The following is a 25,470-nucleotide window of genomic DNA, read 5'->3' as shown; positions in this document are numbered from 1 at the left end:
CGTATCTGTGACGAGCCGCTGCCTTTGGTGCAGGAACGTGAGGATGTGGCAGGACTGAGAGCCGGAGATGCGTAAGGAAATGAGAAACAGGAGTTTGATAACAGAGACGGACACTCAAAGACTGCTTACCATCCCGTTACAGCCTAAAGAGAAACGAAAACACGCTTCTTAAGAGATACTTTTTATAGAAATGTATACAATGTGTATTTTTAGAATCACATATTATAAAATATAATAATATATTTAATTTTATAATAATAAACAGTATATAATTTATATATTTTAAAAATGCTTAAAATATATTTTTAATAAAAGCAAAACGTAATATAATATATTATATTGTATTATATATTTGTTGTCAATTTTGGGTTCAGTAAGAAAAAATTAATACTTTTATTCATCAAGGATGCATTAAATTGCTCAAAATTGACAGTAAAGACATTTATAACATTACAAAAGATTTCTATTTCAAATAAACGTTTCTTGAGCAGTAAATCAGTATATTAGAATGATTTCTGAAGATCATGTGACACTGAAGACTGGAGTAATGATGCTGAAAATACAGCTGCGCATCACAGAAATAAATTACATTTTAACAGATATTCACATAGAAGACAGCTATTTGAAATAACAATAATATTTCACAATTTTTACTGTATTTCAGCCTTGGTGAGCAGAACACACTACTTTCAAAAACATAAAATTCTTACCACTCCCAAACTTTTGGATGGTAGTATGTATTTAATGACAGGGCAATTAAATGTGGTGTAATAAAAGCTTTGAATAAATAACAGACAATATTCACTGATGCTACGCTCACATTCTTACTCATAGTTGAGAAATGCATGTAATGATGTGACATCTGTCTCTATATGAATCATGCAGACACAACTTTAGCTTTGTAAAAACTGCTATTGTTCAGCACAACACAGCCTCTAATTAAACCCGACTGATTCAGACTCAAAGTGCCTCATTCATTCATGCATCAGTCTATCCATCGAGTGTTTCACTGCAGACATTTCCTTGTTTACTCTCTTAAACCATAGTCTGAATCCAAGCCCTGGGATTCACCAACAATTTGTGAGCTCAGAGACAGACAGCCGTGTCACTCAGTGTTGTTGTGAGCCGGTGATTGTGTAGCGTGGACCGCAGAGCCGCAGCCACAAACAAAACAACTTTGTGTGAGCAGATGGGTGGCCGGACCAGCGCTGGCGGTTAATGCTGGATGAGCTGTGGTCAGCAGAGGCAGATGGGCTCTTTCAGAGCTCAGACCTCAAACACTCGCCGGCCACCAGCAGCACTCAAACACACACGACACTGGACAGAAGACACGACACAGAGCTCCTGTTAACCTGATTGAATGGTAATATGATACATATTTAGCTCAAATTCACCAGCTAAACAACTCACTAAACTTTGCATGCTTGAAGCGGGAGTGGCTAATTGTAATTGTGTAAATTTGGGATGGATTGAATGTATGGTAGCAATTAATTTGTGATAAAATTTTCATGCAACAAAAGATAAACTATAAGCAACCAAAAAAAACCTGTAAAAAAAGAAATGAGAATCCTGCATTTATTTGATTTCTGTGATCAAATCTGAATTTTTAACATCATTACTCCAGTCTCATTGTCATTGTCTCAGTGTCACATGATCTTCAGAAATTAAAAATGTTGCAGACGTTCCCTTTTGATTAACAATGAGCCTTTTAAATTCTCCATTAACCTTTTAGACACTACAAATGAAAAAAATCTGTTTAATATTTTTGAAATGTTCATTCAGAGTGTCTCCCTGTCGCGTGTGGGACGGTAACCAGCGCTCTGTTCAGAAAGCCGTCCTCCATATCTAGGCCACAGAGTTTGGTGCGGTCAGTTCGGCTTTTCTCCCTCCAGGAGCGCGAGGAAACTGCTCAATAAAAAAGTCATTAGTCACCCACAAAATCAATTAATAACTCAGAAAGTCCTGGGACAAAAGTCACTTCCAGCCCTCCTCCGGCAGCCCCGTCCATCGCTCTCTCCTCCACTCAGACTATTATGCGGATGAGGGCCTACCAAATTAGCCAGAAGAAGATTCCAGCAAATGGGATCGTCGAGAAGAAATCCACAGATTAATAAATTAGCAACGGACACACAGAAAGCTCCTAAACGAGGAGGACGAAGTCGTTAACCACATGGCAGAAGTACGGTGGAGGTCCACTCGGGGACGGATCCCATCGGGCCCGGCGGAGCTGCAGATGGTCCATTATCAAAGTCTAGGAGGCTTTCTGTGGTTTGGAGAAGCGGCTCTGACCATGTGCTGCTCCATGCCAGTATCGACCGTTATATTGGCATTTCCTGTTACGGTCTCACAGCTTTGGGACAGCGGTGACGGGACGGCGTGGCATGAAGCGGCCGGGTGCATTTCGAGCGACCGCATGCTTCTGAAACGTCGTTCAGCATCACCGTCAGCACTTAATTGCTGCAAAAGTAATCAAACGGAGTAGGCCAGATGTGACAGATGATTTCTTACTAGCGTACACACTTAAATCAGACAGGACAGATGAGAAAGCGCCTCGGAAAATACTGTTGTTAGGCCACATCTTCAGCATGACAGAAACTAGATTAATATACATGTTTTCACTATACTGTTTGGGAAAGCATGGATTAGCAATGAGACATGGCACTGAAAACCTATTCTTATTGAGGTTGTTAATATTGATTTTTTTTTACTATAATTGATATACTATTCTAGTATGTATTATTTTGAATTGGATATTTATTTGAATTTTATCTTACGTTTTAGTGATTTTGGACGGTTCTGTGCTTTGTTCTTTTATATAAATTTATATTTATTTTATGTGAATTTTAGTTTTAGTGATTTTAGAACTTCAAGTTAAACTTATTTCCATTAGTTTCCAAGGGAACATTTCTAATTTTCATTTAAACATTATATCTAATATTTATATTTTATTTCAATTTATTAACTAAACTATTTTTAATACAATAACAACACCGCTGCAGTGCAGTAAGACAGAATCCTCTAATATTGAAGATACTATAGAAGCTGAATTCCACCACAGAATAAAAAATAAAGAAGGTGACTGTGACCTTTTTACTTCACAATTCTGACTTTCTGTCTCACCATTGTGTTTATATTTCACAATTTAAGAACGTTTTCTCAATTCATTGCAATTCTGACATTTTCTATGCAAATTCTGACTTTATATATTTATTTTCATAATTCTGCTTTTTTGTTTCCACCACTAAATAAAAAATAAAAATGGCAACTTTTTATCTAACAATTCTGACTTTTCTGAGTTTATTATTCTGAGTTTATATCTCAAAGTTCAGCTTTTTATTGGAATTAGTATAAATGTCAAAATAGTAATCCCCATCCACTTGATTGGCTCTATGACTCTCCTCTCCACCTGTATCTGGTGTGTGGTGAGCGCACTGGCACCGTTGTACTGTGGCTGCCGTCGCATCATCCAAGTGGATGCTGCACACTGGTGGTGGTTGAGGAGAGACCCCCACATGATTGTAAAGTGCTTTGGGTGTACAGCAATACACAATAAAGCGCTATATAAATGCATCATTCATTCAAAATTCTGACTTTTTTTTCTCAGAATTCTAAATGTAAATCTTGCAATTCTGATAAAAATAATTGTGATTCTTTTAAAAAAAATTCTGTTCCGTGGCAGAAATACGCTTCCACAATATACACTGTTGCTTCTTGAATAAATGTATTTTGCATGGATTTTCACTGGAGAACAAGTAGAAATATACTCATTAAAACATCCAAAAAATTTTTTTTTGCATTCTTTAACCATTTAACATTCTGGAGATGCATTCTGTTGTTAATAAAGGACATTTCTCCATGAAGAGGGCTGCAGTTTCCCTCAGTGAAGCTTGTGGCATTGGATCAGGGGATTGTGGGAAGTCGGTACACCACCATGCCGTGTTTGCATGTGGCCTCACCGCCGGACGTCCATCAGAAACCAGCAGATGCTGCGACAGGAAAAAGCGCTGACTTTCGTGTTGACTTCAGGCAAAGACGCAGGTGGAGAGACAGGTTTAGAAAGAGAAAGAAACGTGGAGAAAGTGCTACTTCCTCCTGAGCGTTTGGCCTCGGGCTGCTGATGTCAAAGACTGATGACAGCGAACAGTCGACTATTGTCCTCGCACATCCAGCCTAAACATCTCAGCAGCCAGTCAGATCATTTGTGTCTATAAAACATCAGACAAAGCGCTCGTCAAGGAGCGATAAGCGCTCTCAGTTACAGTCTTCAAAGGAACAAAGAGGCTCCTGTCAAGAGCCATGTTGCAATCAATGGCAACACCCTCCGATCCTCAGCCAGTCTATTCATGCTTTATGGGACACTGATCAATATTTCTAAGCTGCCGCTTCCAGTTTCTGGCCCGGCGTCTCTGCTGGATCACTGAGGAGTGTATCAGTGCACCGGCCGCATGCATCTACAGCCCGACTGATTCATTATTGACTGCTCTGGTGAAGGTGAGGCCTTGTACATACAAACATACGACACAGCTCAGGTCACATGTCACACATGAAGTCAACATGAAAGCATTTTACTTATGCAACCTGGTGGATTTTAGAATTAAACTGGATATTAAATGGGGGGTAGAGTGGGACTCGATTTTGTGATAGTGAGAAGTGACGTTACATTTCAGAATGGAGCCTGATGGACAGAAAATGGATTCGAAACGTCAGGCAAAATGGAAAAAGAAACTAAAATTTATATAGGGCCTATAAAAAATAATATAAGCACATTTTTTCCATCTGAATTTTTTTTTAAGAGTATATTATTAAAATAAAATATATATTTCAAATTATTTATTAATAAATAAATCATTTTATAATAGAAAATCATTTTTATTCAATATTTTAAAACTTTATTTCACATTTTTAAAGAAGTGAGGAGAGATGCTGGGAAGTCTTAACAGGCTGAGAAAGAACATTTATAAAAATGTATAAAAGGTTACAAAGAAACACTTTTCCTTTGGAATAATGATCATCGCATACATTTCAACATTTAATGCCTTTTCTTGGTCTTACTGTATACAATTCATCAGTGCATATGTTTTCACCTGAATTTTTTTTCTTAAACTAAAAATTGTAAATTATTAAATAAAAAAATATATTTTTAATCAAATGTATTATTTTATAAAAATACTACATTTATAAATTTATGAAAAATATTTGTACATTTTAAAATGATTTATATTTGATTGAAAATGGAAAAACAAGAGATATTGAGAAGTCTGGTAAGGAAAAAATTGTGTACTGTATTGAGTATTGAGGTATGACATGTAGGCATGTGATCATGGACATCCAGGTTTGAGTTTGGTAGGCGATGTGCCCTAAACTTATTCCCTAGTTTCCCATATATCTCATAAAATAAAAATACAAAGCCACTTTAACTGGTTTTAGATGGGCAATGCTGGTCTGTAAATGGTTATTGTTACAGTTTAACAAGCATAGCAATGCTAAAACCAGTATGAAAGTGTCCAAAACGAGCAAGTCTCAAGAAAACCGTGTCCAGGTTCAATTGGACACCAGCTGATCCAGTATAGCAGGTCTAGGCTGGGTTTTTTTTTTCAGCAAGGAAGGAGACTGTAGAGAAATGAAAATAAAAGGAAATTAAGAGGCTTTATTAGAGAGCCTCTTCCTGTGCTGCGGATGTTGTGTGGAGCGGTGCAGAGCGCAGATCAAACGGGCCGGCGGGACTCTCAGATACTGGGCCAGTTCGCCACATGGTCCAGGCTCCCCCGGGGCGTGGGCGGGGTCAAGAGGAGGTGGGGGCGGGGCCTCAGAAGCCAGTCTGTAGTTCACTCCCATAGATTACAGAGACTGCGAGGACAGCGTGGGATCATACAGACAATCTGCATTACTGTCTGAAGACTACTGGAACGAACAAGCACAAAGGACATTTATTTATTCTACACATGCATGAGATTAAATGGGGAACAAATGGAAAGTCTCCTGCATCTCAGACATTTCTCTAAAATACCCCAAGATCACCTTTCATTAGAAATCTCAGTAATGTCTAAAACTGTGCTCAGATTTACCAAGATACCAAAAACTACAATAAAAAATGTCTCCGATTTCAAAATTTATTATCAGCTTTTTTTTCTCATCAGTTTTTTTCTCCCAAGACAAAACGCATGCTGTCAAATTAAGAAAAATATAGAAAATTAGTAAAATAATAATACGTAGTAGTAGTAGTAGTAGAATAAAAAATACAATTAATAAAAAAAATTATGGCTATAATTTTTACAGCATCAAATAATATCAAAACATGCATTGTTGCCACTTCATCAGAGGAATAATTAGTCTGGAAGTCTTAGTTCATTGAATTAATTAAATACATGCAACAGTTTATTGAATCCCACATAAACTATCTGTCAGAAGCACATTTAAAACTGGAATATAATCTAATTTCAGTCGCTTGTGGTTCATAAACGCATAAACATTTTTGGATTACAATCCACCATCAAAATGATACATTTAATTATTCCAACTGTTGTGAGAAAAGGCTATAAACGATCCGCCACCTGCAGGATCTTCACATGGAGTATAGCCTACAAGCCAGGACAACTTCTTTATGCTTACAGACGTGACGTAATGACACAGCAGCATGCTCAAATTTCCCACAAATTCCTACCAGTACCACTCAAATTAGAAAACATTATTATAAGATTACCGTTGTGAATTGGGGCTAAGGTCAGGAGATTTGAACACTGGATCATTTTTAACCAAAAAAGTGACAGACTGCACTGTTAACAGATGTGAGTTAGGTAAGAAAATTATTCAAATGAAAAATAATTTATATAAAATACATTTTATATTTGTAGTCATTTATCTTTTTAGGCTGTATCTCTATTTTCTCTGTCCTTTCTTATGTTCCTCTCAGTGCTCACGTCTACAGACACACAGAAACACACACAGAGTTCATGTTAGTCCATTTCATCGCAGCCGTGTTTAAGCATTAGTGCTAAACGGAGCGAGACATGGTGGCTAGACATGACTACGGCTTTCTTCCTCGGCCAGACGGCGACCAGAGGAGAGTCTGACCGGCTGTGTGCTGTATCACTGATGCTGCTGTGACTAAACATAGACAACTGTTCAGCCGCTCGCTGCTTCTCCTCTGACTAAGCATAGCTCACCATGAGCACACACACACACACACACACACACACGGGCGCCTGGGTGACTGCACTGGAAACAGGTGATGCGAACTGCGCCAAGAGCCACTGAGTCACACGGACATAATTACTGCAGCAGACGCGCATCGTAAAGTTGGTGCATGGCATTCTCGCAGCAGCACACGCAGACGGACGCATGTGAACTTTAAAAGGAGATGCGAAAGATGGAACTATTTGTGTATGTGTGATGAGAGTGAGTCGTCTGTCTGAAGAAGAGATTTCATCGGTGCAAAAGAAAGACAGATGGACGCAGACGAGAGAGAATATGCAAGGCGCCCGTGTCCGTTTTTGTCATTGCGCATATAAGTAGTGGCGCCCCCCCCCCCCCCCCAGTTATAACATACTGGCCCAATGTTTCCCATACATTGAGTTATTTGTGGCGGCCCATCACAATATCAGATTTTATAAAAAAAATAGATTTTCCAAAAGGCTTATACTTTGTTGAATAAACTGAGCTCTGCACATTTCAAAATAAAAATGCAGCGAGGGTGTTTTTATATGAATGTATCTTTGAAAAGAACCGTCCGTCTTCAGAAAAGCTTCGATGACATTTTCATTTAGTTTTTCTTGTAATGCAGGATAAAGTAGAGTTCGAGCGCCGCACTTATTTGATTACAGTCGTTACCGAGGAAACCGCTATATCTCCTGCTCCAGCAGCGCCTCCTGCTGGCAGAGAATCAATTTGCATTTGCAAGTCTGTGGGAAACAAACAAAAATAATGCTTCAGGGGGCATGTTCATTAAACACGTTTGCCAAACAACCCAGGCTTATTTCAGTTAGTCGGACTTATTTTGAACCACATCAATTGCCAATAATTGGTAAATCTCTTTAATGAAACAGGCCCCAAAACTGTTTTGAGAAGGTGCTTAAGTTTTTAGCCATACATTTTTACTACGAATTAGGCTACTACTACTACTATTACCATCTTGTGCCCTGCAATAATCATTTACTCAAACTCTCTTTTATGAGATAAAGGGGGGGAAAAAAGAGAAAGAAAATCGGCCCAAAAATCAGCATCATATCTCGACCATCAGCTGCCCTGATTTCTAAATATCAGCATCGGCCAGAGAAAAACCCTTGTCGGTCAACCTCTATTGCTGACACTTAAATTAATTGTTTTCCACTTTTGCACTTGTTATTAATGTATTTTGAATGCAAAGGGCACTTTATTTTTTTCAAAAATGTAGTGTTTATTTGTTATGCATTAAACTAGTTTTGTAATAACCAATTGTCCGGACCTTTGACACGGACGAAAATTCAGATTTGGACCTTTGAATATAGACTTGTGTATTACAAACATACAATGTAATAAAAACATTCGCAATAGTGTGAAATAAAAAATGAATACCATGCATTATATGGTTTACATTATATAACATTATATATTTACATGGTAAAGTTATGGTATCAGATGGTAATACAATGGTTTTATACAGTACTCCAAGGTACTTTCAAGAACCCCATAGTCATACCATGTCACATGTCCAAAAACCATAGTAGTACCATGGTAAGTAAAAAAAAAAAAAAAACAAACAAACAAAAAAACACAGTAGTATGATATTACATGTAGAAAAAGCACAGTATTATCCAGGAGCATGTCCATAAACGAAAGTGACACCATGGTATTTGCCAAAAACAAAGCAATATCATGGTCCATGTCCAAAAACCATAGTAGAACCATGGTATTTGCCAAAAAAAAATAACAGTACCATGGTCCTTTTTTTTGACAAAACAGTGTTACATGTCCAAAAGCCATAGTATTACCATGCTACATGTCCAAGAACCACAGTAGAACCATGATACGTCCAAAAACCATAGCAGTAGAACAATGAAGTAGAACCACAACATCTGTCCAAAAACCATAGTATTACCATGGTACATGTCCAAGAACCATAGTAGAGCCATGATACATGTCCAAAAACCATAGTATTACCATGCTACATGTCCAAGAACCACAGTAGAACCATGATACGTCCAAAAACCATAGTATTACCATGCTACATGTCCAAGAACCACAGTAGAACCATGATACGTCCAAAAACCATAGCAGTAGAACAATGAAGTAGAACCACAACATCTGTCCAAAAACCATAGTATTACCATGGTACATGTCCAAGAACCACAGTAGAACCATGATACGTCCAAAAACCATAGCAGTAGAACAATGAAGTAGAACCACAACATCTGTCCAAAAACCATAGTAGAACCATAGTACATGTCCAAAAAAACCATAGTAGTACCATATTATATGTCCAAAAAATGAAGTAGAACCACAACATCTGTCCAGAAACCATAGTATTACCATGGTACATGTCCAAGAACCATAGTAAAACCATGATACATCTCCAAAAATGATAGTATTACCATAATACATATAAAAACCGGTGTGTGTTCTCAGTGTGTACTCACTGCTGTATGTGTGCACTTAAATTCAGAGTATGGGACACCATACTTGGCCACACATCACGTTCTTTCCCTTTTTTCCCTTTAGTACATGTCTAAAAACCATAGTAGTACCATGGTACACATCCAAAAACCATGTTAAAACCATATTACATGCCCTAAAACCATAACAGAACCACATTACATATCAAAAACAATATTAGCACCACAGTACATATAAAAGTTGAATTTTACAGCAATCTGACACCATCACTATACCATGCTACCGCCACAGGTTGGTTTCTATAGTTTTTGTTTAATATTTAGACTTAATATTGCGACTGTGAAAACTCTGAATAACAGCTTCCTGTGAAGCAGATACTGCAGAGGAAGGAAGCTGCAGCTGTGAGGCCACCGTTAGGAACTCTCAGCTTGTCTAACTTAAAGGGTCTTTGTGACATCTAATGACACACACACACACACACACACACGCCCAATAACTGATGCTGCAAAGGATGTGCCATCAGGAAGTCACCCCCATCCAATGACTAGCCTGTCAATCATTTAACAGAAAAAGAGAAGCGTGCATGTGAACCCTGTCGTTTCAGATTCAGAATGTCACTAGTTGCTACAACTTTAACCACTGAAATGAGTTTTGAGGTCTGTGTTTATTTGGGTCATGTCTTGATTGAGATCAACTAGTCTTGCAGTTAGACTTGGGAAGATTGTCATCAAGCTAGATACAGAAATGATTGCTCTTTCGGAAGATTTTAGTAAGAGTCTAAAAATCTAAAAACTACCGGTAATTCAAAATAGACCACATGACCGGATGTTTGTGTGTGAATATTTTTTAAATTGCATTTCAGTTCCTGAATTTGAATTGAAGTAACATATAGGATGCATCATTTCTACACTCTGACAAATGCTGGGTTAAATACAAGCCAGCGCTGGCAGGGTCCCCACTCTTTCATGAACACCAGATTCAAGGACTTTTTAAAGCACCATTTATTTTATATCAAGCACCTGTCAAATTCACACCCCAGCATATGTAGCGTCATAAAAGACCTCTTGCAGTACTTAACATTTCACTTTTACATTTACATTAAAAATGTCAGAATAATGAGGTTTTGAATGTGTAGGTTTTATACATTTATACCATTTTAAGCAGTTGTGTTCAAAGGAGTTTTGAATTTCTCAAATATTGATAAAAATATATATATTCTTGCATCAAACTGGCTTTTGCTGTAATTCTTGTAAAAGATTTAAATTTGAAAGCATTTCTCAATTTTTAAATTAATAAAAAGTGGTTAAACAGGGCTTTACGCTTACTTTTCTTTTTAGGAGTACTTGTGCTCCTAATTTAAAAACAATTTAGCACAGTCAAAAATTTAGGAGAACCTTCTAATCAAGAATCAACAATTCTGATCAAAACACATGAGATAATATTTGACTTGTTAAAGTGGTTTACAGGGAATTTAGTTTTTACCTTTGTATTGGTAAATCATCTTTTGTCAAATTAAAAATATATATATTTATAAGCTTTTTTTTAATTTCTAATTAAAAAACAAAATAAAAACAAGTAGAATAAGAATAAGCTACCAATCAAATTAAATCAGTATTAAAAAAAATTATTTGTACTACAGAGGTGGCACAGAAGAACACAAAAGTGGATTGGAGGTGTATTTTCAGACGTTTAATGATTTGTATGGCTGATTTTTGTTTTGTGCTGCTGTTCCACAAAATGAAACTCAGTGGACAGTTGTTAACAAAAAAATGCCAATTCATACAGAAACGAAACAACGCTGTGTTTGAATGGAGATGCGCAGCGGCTCGGCTGTGACTTTGTTTGAAAATATTTTCGTTGACTAAATAGAGCAAAATCAGGCAATGGTGTTCAGACAATGCAAGTAACTTAATACTAACTTATTGCATTAAATCAATATGAATCATTAAAAGCTGTCACTCTCCTTTGGAAAGTTATAATCAACGCAGCTCTCTACACTGCACAATGCATCTCTTATTTACACCCTTTGCACTTTGTTATAGTGAGAGGATTCGTGAACTCAACGGCGTTTTGAGCAGTGAGTGGATTCTGATTAACATTATGTTCAAGGAATCAACAGATATATCTGTGATACATTACTCACTGCTGCAAAAACACGTTGTAAGTACGTTAGAAACCTTTGAAGCTCCCCTCAGCGCAAACACAAATATGCTGATCGGGTCAGTCGGTCCCGGTGTAAATTTAACATTCGTGTTTGTCATCCCTGAAACTTTATACGTGGACGTTTGGTCCTCTTAGACAAACAAAACTTTTCTCCAAATTGTGAATAGATTATGTAGAGAAACCGAGCAAAGGGCTCTCCCTTATGGCACAGTACAGTTGACCAGAAATGACTGAGCTGGCTTATCCAAAATCAGGAAGTAACCGTGCATATGGTCAATTGCATGGTAAGTTTTCAAGAACTGTGTGAGCGGTATGGAATTGAACCCTCTTCTCTATTTTTATGTTTGTGCCTAAGGTCAGCCATGAAGGCCTACGGGTTCCCTGCTGGGGGGAAAGCCATTTCCCTTCATGGATGGCCGCTTAGCTATACAGTGCATTTGGGAAAGAGACTGTCAACAGGAGGAGGGTGTCACAGACTGGGGAAGAGTATGGCAGAACATTTTTACTACATCTAAAAATCCCATTCACCAACTGATTCATTATCATTTTTGTCACAGAACTTATTGCACCCCACTCAACCCTTCTGTGATAAATGTCCTGACCAACAACTCGGATGCTTTTTTCACATTATGTGGGAATGTGAAAAAGTGAGAAAATGTGAAATTTGAATTGATATGTGATATTATGTTGTTACTCCGGTTGTTGTTAATAAAAAAAAAAAAAAAAGACAACATCAAGGGGAAAGTTCCATTTTATTATGTTACAAACTGTGGGAATGTTACTTTTAAATGTTCTCTAAATCATCTTTAACAAACATTCCATAAACAATGTATCAATGTTTTGTGCTAACGGTTTGAAAACATGAAGTTTGAATGAAAGCTCTATTAACGTTACTGGAAGACCGTTTGCTCATAACCCTGAAAGAATCTCGCAAGAACGTTAGCCAACGTTCTGAGACTGTTCTCTGTTAGCTGGGTCTGTAGGCAGTAGATGGTGAGCCCATGACTAGTGTAGTTCTGTTTTTACTGACTGTCTTTGCCTGAATGAGATCTCTGGTTAGGCTACTTTGCATGTGGGTACGGAAGTGCGGCTAGCCAGGTAGCCACAGTCACCGCTGCGTTACCACAGACAGGCTTCTGTTATTGATTCCACACACATACAAACGCTCAAAGAAACTTCAGGAACAAACAAGCCCACGACGCTTCTAATGAAATGAACAGTTGCTACTAAAAGTGGTGACGCTACAGATTGAACCAGTTTTTCAGTAGCATGAGAGTCACAAATTGTTTTTCACATCACACATTTGCATGCAGCTGAACATGCTCCCCTAAAATGTTCTTCATCTTCTATGAATATTTGCATAAGACGTTAATTTATCATAAATAAATTGCATTTTTGAATTACAAGGTTCAATGTGAATAAATACATTTTATTTTTAACCTGTTGTTTTATTTGATCACTCTAAATGAAAATGATTAGTTCAATTAAATTAACAAGTTCAATTAAAATGAATACAATTATTTTTAAAGTTAAATTAACAGGTTCAATAAATAAAAAATAAATAATATGAATGAAAATTCTTTTAATTTTAACCTGTTTATTTTATTAGTCTGTCTACATGAAAGTTAAAATTATTTTACAAGTTCTACAAGTAAGTAAATAAATAATTGTTTTTGGGAATATTTTAACTCACTGAATGAAAATTTTAATTTCAGTTTAAGTTAACAAGTTCAGTTAAAATAAATAAATATTTTAATTGAACTGTTGGAATGAAAATATTTTGGTTAAATTAGTAAGTAAAATATATAAAAATGTTAAGATTTTGTTAATGTTAATTTTATTAAACCGTCTGAAAAATATTCAGTTCAACCAAATTAACAGGTTCTGTAAATAAAATAGTGAATAAGTGACAAGGATTCTTTATATTAGCAGCTTGTTATCTTGACTGCAGTTCAACTACTTTCAATTACGAGCAGCTTGAAGCTTCACAAGCTCTGGATATTAAAGCCACACGATGAGGATATTTGCAGTTCAGAGTTGCACTAGGCCTTTGCACATATCCTGTGCACACCAAACAGACGGAGAGAGAGGGACGCGCACCTTGCAAAAGCTGCTTCTTCCTGTCAGAGCCCTGAACGGAGCCTTATTCCGCTTTCTCAAACGCAGGGCTTTAGGTGCTAAAACAGAGACTGGGGCTCTCAGCGATACGGTTATTTTCAACAGAACGTCTCCCTCGTAGCGAGAAGCTGTCGACTGACAGGAAAAGTGGGTGAGGGGAGGCCAATAGTGAAGGAGAAGTGAAGAACGCAAAGTTCCCGACCTCTTATCTGCGCTCACAAAACCTCTTTGTGGTTTCTGAACCTACACAGTGAGGCCGAGGACGCTGCTTTCTTTTCCCTTCACATGTGTGTTATGAAACATCGGGCCCTCTCGTATTATTTGACATGTGTTTGGGCTCCAAAAGTGATTCTGATCATGAAATCTTCATTATGACAAACAGGACGGCTGCGATTCAATATGAGGCTCCAGCAGATCGATGGCTGACCAATCAGCGGTTGATTTAATATGATGTGGTCAGCGAATCAATGTCTGCACTCAAAATAATTATTGAAATGAAGCTGGTGTGTGTTCGCAGCAAAACAAACCTCCCTTTGAATTTTTTGCAAGCATCATCCTGTGCAGCAGTGAAACGAACATTGCTCTCGCTTCACAGAGACACTACAGGCAAACTGACCCATCAAATCTCAATTTACAGTCAATTTTTACAGCCTCTTTGACAAAAATGCCCAATTTGCCTTTAATCACCATTTTCTCAAAATCAAAATAGACAGATTCTTTTACAATCAACATACATGAACCAAACTTTGCATGTTTTTAACTGACATGAAAAACATTACAGAAAAAATTGTCTATACAGTATTTACCCCTGCTTTCCCTCATAATTAGTGTAATCATTTACAATTAATTTTACTGTTCAGTAAAAGAAATAACTTGAACTGAAATTTAATTGAAAACAGAAAATATAAGAACTAAATCTAATTCAAAATATTAACAAAATATATATTAGTATATCAATGATATTAAAATAACAATGATATACATACAGACAGATAGATCAATAAAATGAAAAATCAATAAAAAATGAAAAATGTAAAATAGAGAAAAATTTCTATAAAAATAAAATAAATTTGTTTACTATTTTCACAGTTTTTCTAACATTAATGCAAATGCAAAATTAACATATAATTAATCATGACGTGTATAATTTGTCTTGGGTGGTAAGATTGTTTTTGTCTAATATTACGGAAAATATATGTTATAAAAATAGCAACTTTCATTAAAATATTAATATTTAATAAACTTAACTAATAATATTTTTCTTATTTAACACAAATTAAAATGGAAATACTTTTATTTTTTTTTAATTATTAAAAAAAAAAAATTTGTTTGCAATATTCACAATTTTTCAACAGCATTTCCCACAGACTTTCAGGAAATAAAGTGCACCAGTGGCTTGGCTGTGTTCATTTCATTCCCCCATCTCAAACAGCACCATTGGCTCAGTCCCTCCACCGGTTTCAAGCATCTTTATCTCCTTTCCTGGAGCTGCGCATTGACGACGCCACTCAATACATTCCCATCGTGGTTCTGTCCGACGCTGGGCTCAATAGCGGCCGGCCGGCCTGCCTGTCTAGCAGACACTGGGCTCAATATTACCAGGGCCAAACTCTCCAGCAGCTGCTCCATGTAAAGAGAGCAGGGTCAGAAAATCCATTTCAGCACAGCGACACACCGGGGGGACGAAACTCAATATAAGCCAATGAGAGACGACTCCTCACGCGAGATACTCCGTTATTGAGACATCAGCATTTCATATCGGAGCAGGGCTCTTTAATACGTATCAGGTATTATGGAGAGTAAGAATCTCCACCGAAAAAAAGTCATAAATTAAAAAAAATTACCAAGGCACCACTTTTATTTTTGTTTAAGACAACTGATGTACTAAATAATTAAAACTAACTAAATAAAAATGAATAAATAATATAGAAATATAAAAATAATAAAAAAATGAAAAAACAACACGTAACAATTACTTGAACAAAACATATTATACTAGTATCAATAATACTAAAAGAAGTGAAAAATACACAGACTAAAATATTTTTCTTGACTATATTCAGTTTTTCAACATTAATGCAAATGACAAATGAGCGCAAAATTAATGATGAAGTGTCTAATTTGCACATATTGCATATAATAATAACTTATTAAAATATTTAAGGATTAAAAATGTATTAATAAATAATTATAATATAATTAATACAAAATAATAAAAGTATTTTTAATTTCACAAATTAAATATATGGAAATATGTCTAATAAATAAATAAATGTAGTAAACATTGTTTACTATATTTATAATTTTAAACAACATTTTCTAGAGACAGAATTTCATTAAATTTCCAACAGTGACTAAGTTCTGTTAACAATTTCATCCAACAGGAAAAAGGCCCATAAAAAGCCTTTGGGAAGGTGCAGGGAAAGGGCCGCGCTTCTCCAATCGGATGCCGTGCCGATGCACTGTTCCCTTCCGCCTGGTATTGCAGAGGTAAAACATGAGTTTACTTTGTGGTGGTTGGTGTGGTAAAGCAGCTAATTTATTGCAGGTGACCACATTCCCACAGCTCTGATACGGCCATCGCTCACATCCACACCTTCTAGTTCCGCTAAACTCTTGAAATTCACCCCAGTGACCAAAGGGCCACATGGGAGCGGCCAGCAGGAATTTATGACCCTATGCATGTCCCTCTGTGAATCTGCATGGACCAGGCGAAGCGGCTTCCTTCTCAGGTGCCTGTGGATGTAGATAACCAGAATCAGCGGAGGCCAGGCAGGAGGCCGCTGGAACGGCTGTAGGTCCACAGGACCGCGACGAGCCCCGAGAACCACCATAAATCCATCTCTGTCCACACTCTCACCCCAGGAGGACAAAAGCAACCTTGTAAAACTTTCAGCTACTGTTAAACACCCGAGAGATATATGGAAAGAAACGGTGCCCAGTGTGCCAGACGGCATGGAGCGCGATCGGGAGAAGGAAACAGGCAGCAAGGATGAAAGTGACTTGATTTGAAGATAAAGAAGTGAGGAAACATGCAGTTTTATTAATTCAAACAGTTCCTCATCACCCTCCATACAGACGTGCCATGGCCTATTATAGTTAACCATACAACCTCCGTGCAGTTATTCAGATACAAGGCATCAGTTTTCAAAGCCAAGCACCAATGCACTAACAATGCACTAAGGTGCATCAATATATAACTTAAAACATACATTGTCTACCAAAGCAAGACAAGCTTCAATCAAATTGCTATAACTTGATCTGTCTCTAAGCATGACTTTTCTGTTGACGTCACCTGTTAAAAAAAGAAAAAAGTAAATAAAATAAACATTATTGGAGCATTTTTCAAAAAGAATAAAAAAATAAATCTATTTCAGTATTTCTACTTTAAAAGTGTATGTTCACTCCAATTTGTTATTTGTCATTTGTTGTAATATTTAGGTATTTAAATTTATTGTATTTAATATTTAAATATTTAGGTATAAATATTTAATATTTAACATTTACTGTCAATTTCTGAGTGAAAATAAAAAAGTAAACTCTACACCCTTTTGTTTTGTCATAAATAAAAGTACAAAATAAAAGTACCTTCAAGTAATGGTATAACAAAAATGATAGCATTTTTTATACTTTTATTTCTTAAAAAAAATAATCTTATATTTAATTGCACTTGTAGCTTTACACATTCTTTTATAACGGGCCACAATAAGACAATCCTTGAACAAAATCTTCTAAATTATCTTCATTTTTTCATTAGAAGTCTGATTTATTTAAAAAAAATATTTAATTTTAATGAACTAGTTAAAATAAGAAAATAAATAAAACAATAAAATAAAATATAAATAAATAAATATTTCATTAATCAAATACTGCTCTGATAGCAAAAATAAATTATATAATACTTAGAAACGTACTGGTCCTGTTAAGTAGCTAAACGTTTTGTTAGTAGCTTGTAATAACATATTGTATAAATATTGTTTATTAAACAGGTAATTTGACTGAAGCTTCAAATGATGCTTTAACTTTAAATCGAGTATCTTGACAAGTTGCAGTTTCAAAGCAGCTTCCCCAACACTGCTAATGACGTCAAGCCAGCGTCTCAAAGCAAACTTCCCTTATTATTTACAAAAAAAAATCTTTCTGCGCCGACTTAAAGAAAAAGCTTAAAGAAGGAGCTTTCTTTGAGAACCGTGAGCATGTGCATGAATAGCGATTCCAAGAGAGGGTGTGTGCATTAGATTTACACACAAACCAGCTGATAGACCGATACCACAGAGAGATACGGGGTAAATCCTCACACGCGTCTGTCAGTTTGTGCGTCGATAGTAAAGAAGAGAAATGTGACTGCTAGATGAGAAAGATGAGAAAGGTAAAAAAGCCTGCATATGTGATTGCATGTGCATGCTTACAAATGCTGGCATGCACTTCAGTTTTGCATATGCATAGTTTTTCCTTGATAAAGGGAAATGCAAACAAGCTGTATGCAACAAACATTCTCATTTGATATATAAATGTATATGCAAATGTACATCAGCAAACATGACACGTGCACAAAGACATGCCAACAATGTGACTGTCCGGTTTAGATAATCAGGGAAAATTACATGTGGGGCATCGGAGGAAATGTGATTTTTGCTTTACATTGATGTAAAGTTGACTACCAATGATATTGTAGTGAGAACTACTAAAATACAGTGCAGGATGTGTTCAAAATAAGTCAAGATGAGAAAGAACTTGTTACTATGGGGTAAAAGCAGAGTTTATATGCATAGTTGCCAAGCAACAGCGCAACTTGCTACATTCCAAACAATTTCTAAATAAAAAGAGAAAATACATTTCATTGGTAAAACAGAGTGAAAACAGTTAATATGTTTCTTCATCAGAACAGATTTGGAGAAATGTAGCATTGCATCAGTGTCTCAGCAATGGATGCTCTGCAGTGAATGGGTGCCGTCAGAATGAGAGTTCAAACATCTGATAAAAACATCACAATAATCCACACCACTCCATTCCATCAACTGAGGTGAAACAAACTTTTTAGAAGAAACAAATCCATAATTAAGATGTTTTTACAATCCATAATAACGCTTCCTCCAGTGAAAAAGTCCCTCTCCTGTTGTCTCTCGCATCAAAATCCAGCCACATATTGGTTTAGAGCTGTTTTGGCTTGTAAATGGTGCTTGATCTGTGCAGATTTCACTCCTGATTCAGACCTTTTTTACTGGAGGAAGCATTATTATGGATTATGGACTCGTATTTTAGTTAAAAACGTTTTAATGGTGGATTTGTTTCAGCTTTTGTCTTCTCCAGATGTTAACTGATGGACTGGAGTGGTGTGGATTATTGTGGTGTTTTTATCAGCTGTTTTCTGACGGCACCCATTCACTGCAGAGCATCCATTGGTGAGCAAGTGATGCAATGCTACATTTCTTCAAGAAACAAACTCATCTACATCTTGGATGGCCTGAGGGTGAGAACATTTTCTGCCAATTTTCATTTTTGGGTGAACTATTCCTTTAAAATGAGCTAAAACGACTGGTATCACATTTAAAAACAACTTACACATTGAGCGGCACAAACAGACACCTTCAGTTCAGCAACCCTGCATCATTAATAGAATAAAGGTGGTTTATTTCGTTTCATGTGGTCTTCGAGATCTGTTCACATGTGCTCAAGAACAAACATGCGTCGGGTGCGACTGATAAACTTCCTGTGTTAACTGAAAGCGCTCGCATGCATGTAGACGTATGTGTGCATGAGAAAGAAACAGTCAGGAAACTGAAATGAGACTTTCTCAAGAAGCAACTGAGAAAAAAAGCAACCAGAACTCATAACCTCATTAACATCACCTTTAGAAACGATTCCACGGCATGATCCACAATAACAATGAGCATTTAAACAGTTAGAAGTGACTTATAAAGAGCCAATTACCTCAGCAGAATGTATGTGTGATGATCCACTCAGAGCTGCTAAATGAGTCAGTTTAACCATTACAGGGTGATTTCCATTCACCCTTCACTCACAGTCATTTCAGCATGAGAAAGAAACTAAAGCATCATCTTTGGGCCTCAGCTGTGAACTTGAGAAACTACACAGGCTTTAATGAGGAGGGAAAGTCCAGAAATGTAAGGACGTGTCACTGCTGCTTAAAAATGAAGCCGTTTCTCCTTAGCTGTGTCATAAAAAAAAAAAATAATAATAATAAAAATAAGAAACAGAACTGAGATTTAGGTCAAAAGTTGACTTCTTTATCATAGAATGAAGAAGCTCTAAATTTGTTTACACAAATTATTTTATTACACTTATGTTTTATTTTACATTAAAGAAATTATGTAATGCAACATCAAACTATTAAAGCCTTATTCTGGAGTTTAGCAACAGGTTCGTTTCACTGTATGGGACTCGCAGAAACAAACAAACAAACTCTAATACTCAAAAAAGGTTTCAAACGCACAAACTCTCATGCAGTTTCGTTTCTAGCTTTTTCAAAAAGGAAACATCCAAAAAGTCATTCAAAACGACCTCTTAAACTATTGAAGCCTTATTATGCAGGTCAAGCAACAGGTTTGTTTCACTAGGCAGCAAACGAACGAAGTTTGGCACAATGCAAGAACCAAAAATGTTTTCAAACTCACACCGCATGCGATACAATTCATGCAGTTTCCTTTCTCTAGCTTTTTTTTCAAACAAGGAAACGTCCAAAAAGACCATTAAAACTTATTATGCAAGTTAAGCAACAGGTTCATTTCACTGTGCAACAAACTATAAAACCTCAATTTTGGCACAATGCAAGAACCGAAAGGTAGCTTTCTGGAGCTTCGTCAATATGGTAACGTCCAAAACAGCATGTTGGAGTCCACCATGCATCGACTGGTTGAATGAGGTTAACCAGTGAAGTACTCACTAACCCACAGACCTGTGGTTTTCAGATTCAGCCACAAGATTTCAGTACTCCACTGACACTGCAAACCAGCACCTCGGTGTCGTCACTTTGCTCAAACACCACATCGATGCGCGTTGGAAGGAGATGAGAGATGGGTTGCATGAAAACGCAGACAATCGCCTCGGAAACTCACCCCTGGAGAAGCACGACTGGTAGGACGGGAAGCTTTCGAAGATGCTGTTGGAGGCCATGGCGAGTGACGGCGGCGGCTGCTTCTCCTCGTCTTCGTCCGAATCCAGCTCTTCCAACTTGATCTGCTCCCGAATTTTGAAGGGCTCCTGGCTCGGCCCTGCAAAGAGCAAAAAAATATGCCCATGACGACATTCCAGAGGCTTCGCTCAAATGCCCTCCACGTTCCAGCCCCTAAACCGGACCCCAAAAACACACCCTGAAACCCATGGTCGCCCTGCGCCGGTCCAGCGAGGCGGTTCTGTCCTTGGATTCTGTGCATGGTTCACAGACACGGCAGATTGCGATCGGCGGTCAGCCTGTGGTTGACTGATGCTTACCCTTGTGCAAAAGAGCCGGAGCGCAAACGCAGCGCTGTGGTTTTTTTCGGCGATTCACACGCTGACATCAACGCGTATTCTCCCTCCCCCTCTCACTCTCGAGTCCCTCTTGTCTATCTTTATGTCACTGTTTTCTAGTGCCTAGAGAGCCGTGACCAGTCGCAGACTTGGTTTGTGGTTGTGGCGGCCCACAGAAAGCTTCTCCCTTAGTCAGACAACAAGTTTAACCGTTCCCCACAATTGGAAAAAAAATGCATCCAAGCACCATTGGGCCGTTCAGGTCACATGTTCTAGCAAATTTAATTCTTGTGCTTTTTTTCTGCACAGGTTATCTGGCATTCAGGCTGGTCTATCAAACCTCCACCTGCCCACATTTGCTTGAAAAGGAGGAAATAGATGTGGTATGTTTCAATTGTTAAGAGCGTGCGAGTGGAACAGAGGGGGGTTGAGAGTGAGTAGGTGAGAACGCAGCAGCGTTTAACAGTCGATGTGTGTGTGTGTGTCAGAGTTCGTGTACGAGAGCGATGCAAGTCATGCTGCATAAGTTAAAGCATGCAAATCCGTCTCAACAGAGGACACAATTACTCCTGTGTTTCAGACGCCATAGAGGCGCTGCAGATCGTCAAAATTTACATGGTGCCTTTCGTATCGGTCTCATCCGCTGATTCTGCAAGACAAATAGAAAATAAAATACAGTATTTACTGACAATAAACTTGCACATTCTGATCATGTCTGGTGTAAAAAATTCAGTATCCAATCAGATTTAAGTCATCATAAATGGCATTGCATTAAAAAAGCTAAATATTTTGAGAAAATATCAATAACATTTCTATACTTTTAAGTGTAATTCCAGTGCCAAATCATTTTAGGGGTTAAATATTCATTTTAGCATCTGACTTGAAAAAGTGGAAATCAAGTATCATATTTGATGTTTCATATTTGACACAATAGATGTCAATGCAACAAAATATTCAGGGAAAACACCTAATGTGTTTTTTTATGTATTTATTTATTTTTTGTAGAGTCCACTTTGTTTGATTTATTTGTTGTCTATTGCAATGACATTGATATATTTTTAAGCATAACTCAAGTCTCCAAATAATTATAAGGGCTAAATATTTAGACTTTTAGCATCTGACATGAAAATGAAGTAAAAAAAATTAAAATAGCATATTAGATTTTTTTCATGTTACTTGGTGCCTTATAGATCATCTCAACCTGTTGATTCCGCAAGATAAACAGAAAATAAAATACAGTGTATTTACTGACAACACATTCACACTTGTTAGGTGTAAAAAATTCAGGATCCAATCTGAATATCGTTTAAAGAAATCCCAATGCAAAGTGCAAAGACATCTATATTTTAAGTGTAACTCAAGTGTCACTTTTAGCAACTGACATACAATTAAAGTGAAAACTAAATATATTTGATACATATTGACAAATACTTCTCATATTTTCCATTAGTAAAACAAGATGCCTTATCAAGCTATGAATGATTATGATTTAATGATCGCACCTGCTTCAATATTAGACTTAGTTATGTGTTTTTCATTCAGTGGAAACACATAAAAGCCAAAAATACACAAAAAACACTGCTTTATAAAACAAAATATCAAACCATATGGCTCCGAAAATATCTACTTTGCAGATGTATTCCGCTTTGTTGATATTCTAATGCAACGACATTTCTATATTTTTAAGTGGAACTCAAGTAATTACTTTTAGAAACAGTGTAACTTCAATGGCATATGTAATGATACATACATTATTTTAAAAGTGAATTGCATAAACATTTTCCCTTCGATGCATCATCAGGCTGTGAATGATTGCATTACCTGCTTCAAATTGTAGACTTCATTATGCGTTTTGCACGTTGCACGGTACCTTTCGTGACATTTTAATTCTGCATGAGCGACAATACAGGAGTGTTTATCAACAATTAACTGCATAATATCAAAAATAACACCAAAATATTGTCCTTATGCAAACTCTCTGAATGAAATCGTCATACCGGGTGTTGACATAATTGCAGGCCTCATTACCGTCTCACCTGCCCTTAATGAAGGCATTGCATTACACGTCCAAGTGCATCATGATATCACACAAGCCTCCTGCCCATCACGCACCTGATTAGGACGTTTCATTTTGTCTAAAGAACACCAAGCTCACATGACTCAAAATGCCCCCTGCATCCCCTCAAGCTCCTATTATCTGCTCGCCACACACCTGCGTCCACCTCCAGCTTAGGCGGCCCCAAATTGGCACATGTGCACCTGCAACACGCCTCCAGCACAAGCCAAACACACCCACACCTGTGTCCTGGCTCTCCGCTCGACCGTTTGGACGGGAGGTTTGGGAGCGGTCGGTGGAGTGCTTTAGGTGGTGTCGGCGTTTCGCAAGCAGATGCTGTCTCTCCTGACCCGGAGTCAGATTTCAGAACGGCACGCAGACACGCTTCCACAGACGTCAGTGTTGTAGAATGCCTGCTTGATAATGCTGACACCGTCGAGGGATTTCAGTTTGAATTCTAAATTTTGGAAGACAAAAACGAAAGGTTACAAAAAAGCTTTGAATTGCAGTGTCAATGGTTTTTGCAGGTGCAATTTGGCGCAATATTTGCTATATAATGCAATGGCAAGAGTGGATTCCATTTGGGAACATTTTAAGTTCCATGATTCCAGACCTTGAACCAATGCAATGGTCTGAAGAACCTGTTCAAGGTTAATCAGCTAATAGATACGACCATACTTAGTTAATTAATTACATATAAAAGTTTTCCGGAAAGTTATTTAAATGTGCAATATGCAAATGACTAAATGTAAAACAAAGAGTACTGGAGTGTTTTACAATAAAATAATATTTTAGTCAATCTAACGTTATTTAAATGTGCAATATGCAAATTATGCATTATCAAAAAAAATATGCATTGTAATGCATACATTTTCAGAACAAAATTACAACAATTCTTGTTTCATTTTGTTGACATATTAAAGGTTTTTACAGGAGTTTTGGATTTCTCTTTTCATCACTTCATGAATCAGAAAATACGGTCAACAGTCAGAAAACAAACCCACTTTCACCATGATTTTAGGAATAACATGTATAAAATTAAAACAAAGCCCTCAGTAAAAACCTTCATAATAGGGCAAAACTGTGAAGTTTGTAAAGTGGTGCATGTAAGTTCTGCTGAAGAGGAAAAAAATGAGAAAACTGCTTTTCAAAATATGAATTGTAATTGAAATCTAAAAAAGTGCAATAAAATAAACACTTGCACAAAAGTGCATTTTGGATGACTACTTTCCACTAGTCTGAAATAACACATTATGAAAGCTAATAGGCCAAAATCTCAAAAACAGAAAATGAGCAGAAAATGAAACATCGTCACTTAAATTTCAAATTTAACAAAAAGATTAATAACCAATCACAGTGTACATTAAAGATCACTGGTGTGCACATACCTTGCAGTAGTACTATATACTACGTGTTATGCTGAAATAATTTTATTCTTAAATTCACAACTATTTTAAGCAATGTAAACTTAACTCAGAGCCCCAACTATTATCAAAGTACAGTAGTGACAACTGCAACCATGCATGAAAGCAGAAAAAGTTGATAGGTTTAGTATGTAATGTACAATTTCAAACTCAGATTCTCTCTTTCTGTGTTTTGGGGACTCCACTGATGGACATCCAGTCGATGGAGCGAGGAGTGTTTTTCTCAGGGATGAGGATATGCGCTTCCAGGATGCTGCACGATGTGTTGCCGTGGGAACACAGCAGGAGACGTGTGTGTGGGACATCTGTGCATCCCAGACATCAAATACAATAAACAAATATCATATACAGCCCTCCTACTCACCGCTCACAGTTCTGCTAGACATCGTCAAGACACAAATGTTTCTACCACCATATTTAAATAGCAGAACCCTGGACTCTAGCTTCCATGATGAACCATTTCAGGTTGATATGGTTTTAAATTGAACAATTAAGAATGTTTAGAAACCGCTTCTCTTATTTTCTCTTCTAGAGTTCTAAAATGCAGCCCGCAACTTACTGCGTCAAAATCTAGCTGAGGAAATCCAACACATACATCCCATGATTTAAGAGTTCGGGTACAAACATTCATTTCTAAACTTTTACAGTAAC

At 37.0% G+C, this 25,470-nt stretch overlaps 1 protein-coding gene across 2 annotated transcripts in view; it reads right to left on the bottom strand.

Moving 5' to 3' along the window:
• The window catches only part of LOC306873574 (runt-related transcription factor 1-like), a 57,991-nt gene extending 36,601 nt beyond the window's left edge, over nucleotides 1–21,390 (bottom strand). For both annotated transcript variants that reach the window (XM_079422972.1, XM_079422973.1), the window contains exons 1-2: nucleotides 21,200–21,390; nucleotides 20,946–21,101 (exon numbers count right to left, since the gene is read on the bottom strand). In XM_079422972.1, coding sequence (XP_079279098.1) covers nucleotides 20,946–21,101; nucleotides 21,200–21,263 — 220 coding nt within the window. In that variant the 5' untranslated portion in view covers nucleotides 21,264–21,390. The remainder of the gene's footprint in view (nucleotides 1–20,945; nucleotides 21,102–21,199) is intronic.
• Between the last annotated feature and the right edge of the window lie 4,080 nt (nucleotides 21,391–25,470).

The sequence above is a fragment of the Barbus barbus genome (genome assembly GCF_936440315.1).
Source record: "Barbus barbus genome assembly, chromosome: 8".
NCBI classification, from domain to species: domain Eukaryota; kingdom Metazoa; phylum Chordata; class Actinopteri; order Cypriniformes; family Cyprinidae; genus Barbus; species Barbus barbus.
The sequence above is the reverse complement of the archived record's forward strand: the minus strand, read 5'-3'. Positions and strand labels throughout refer to the sequence as shown.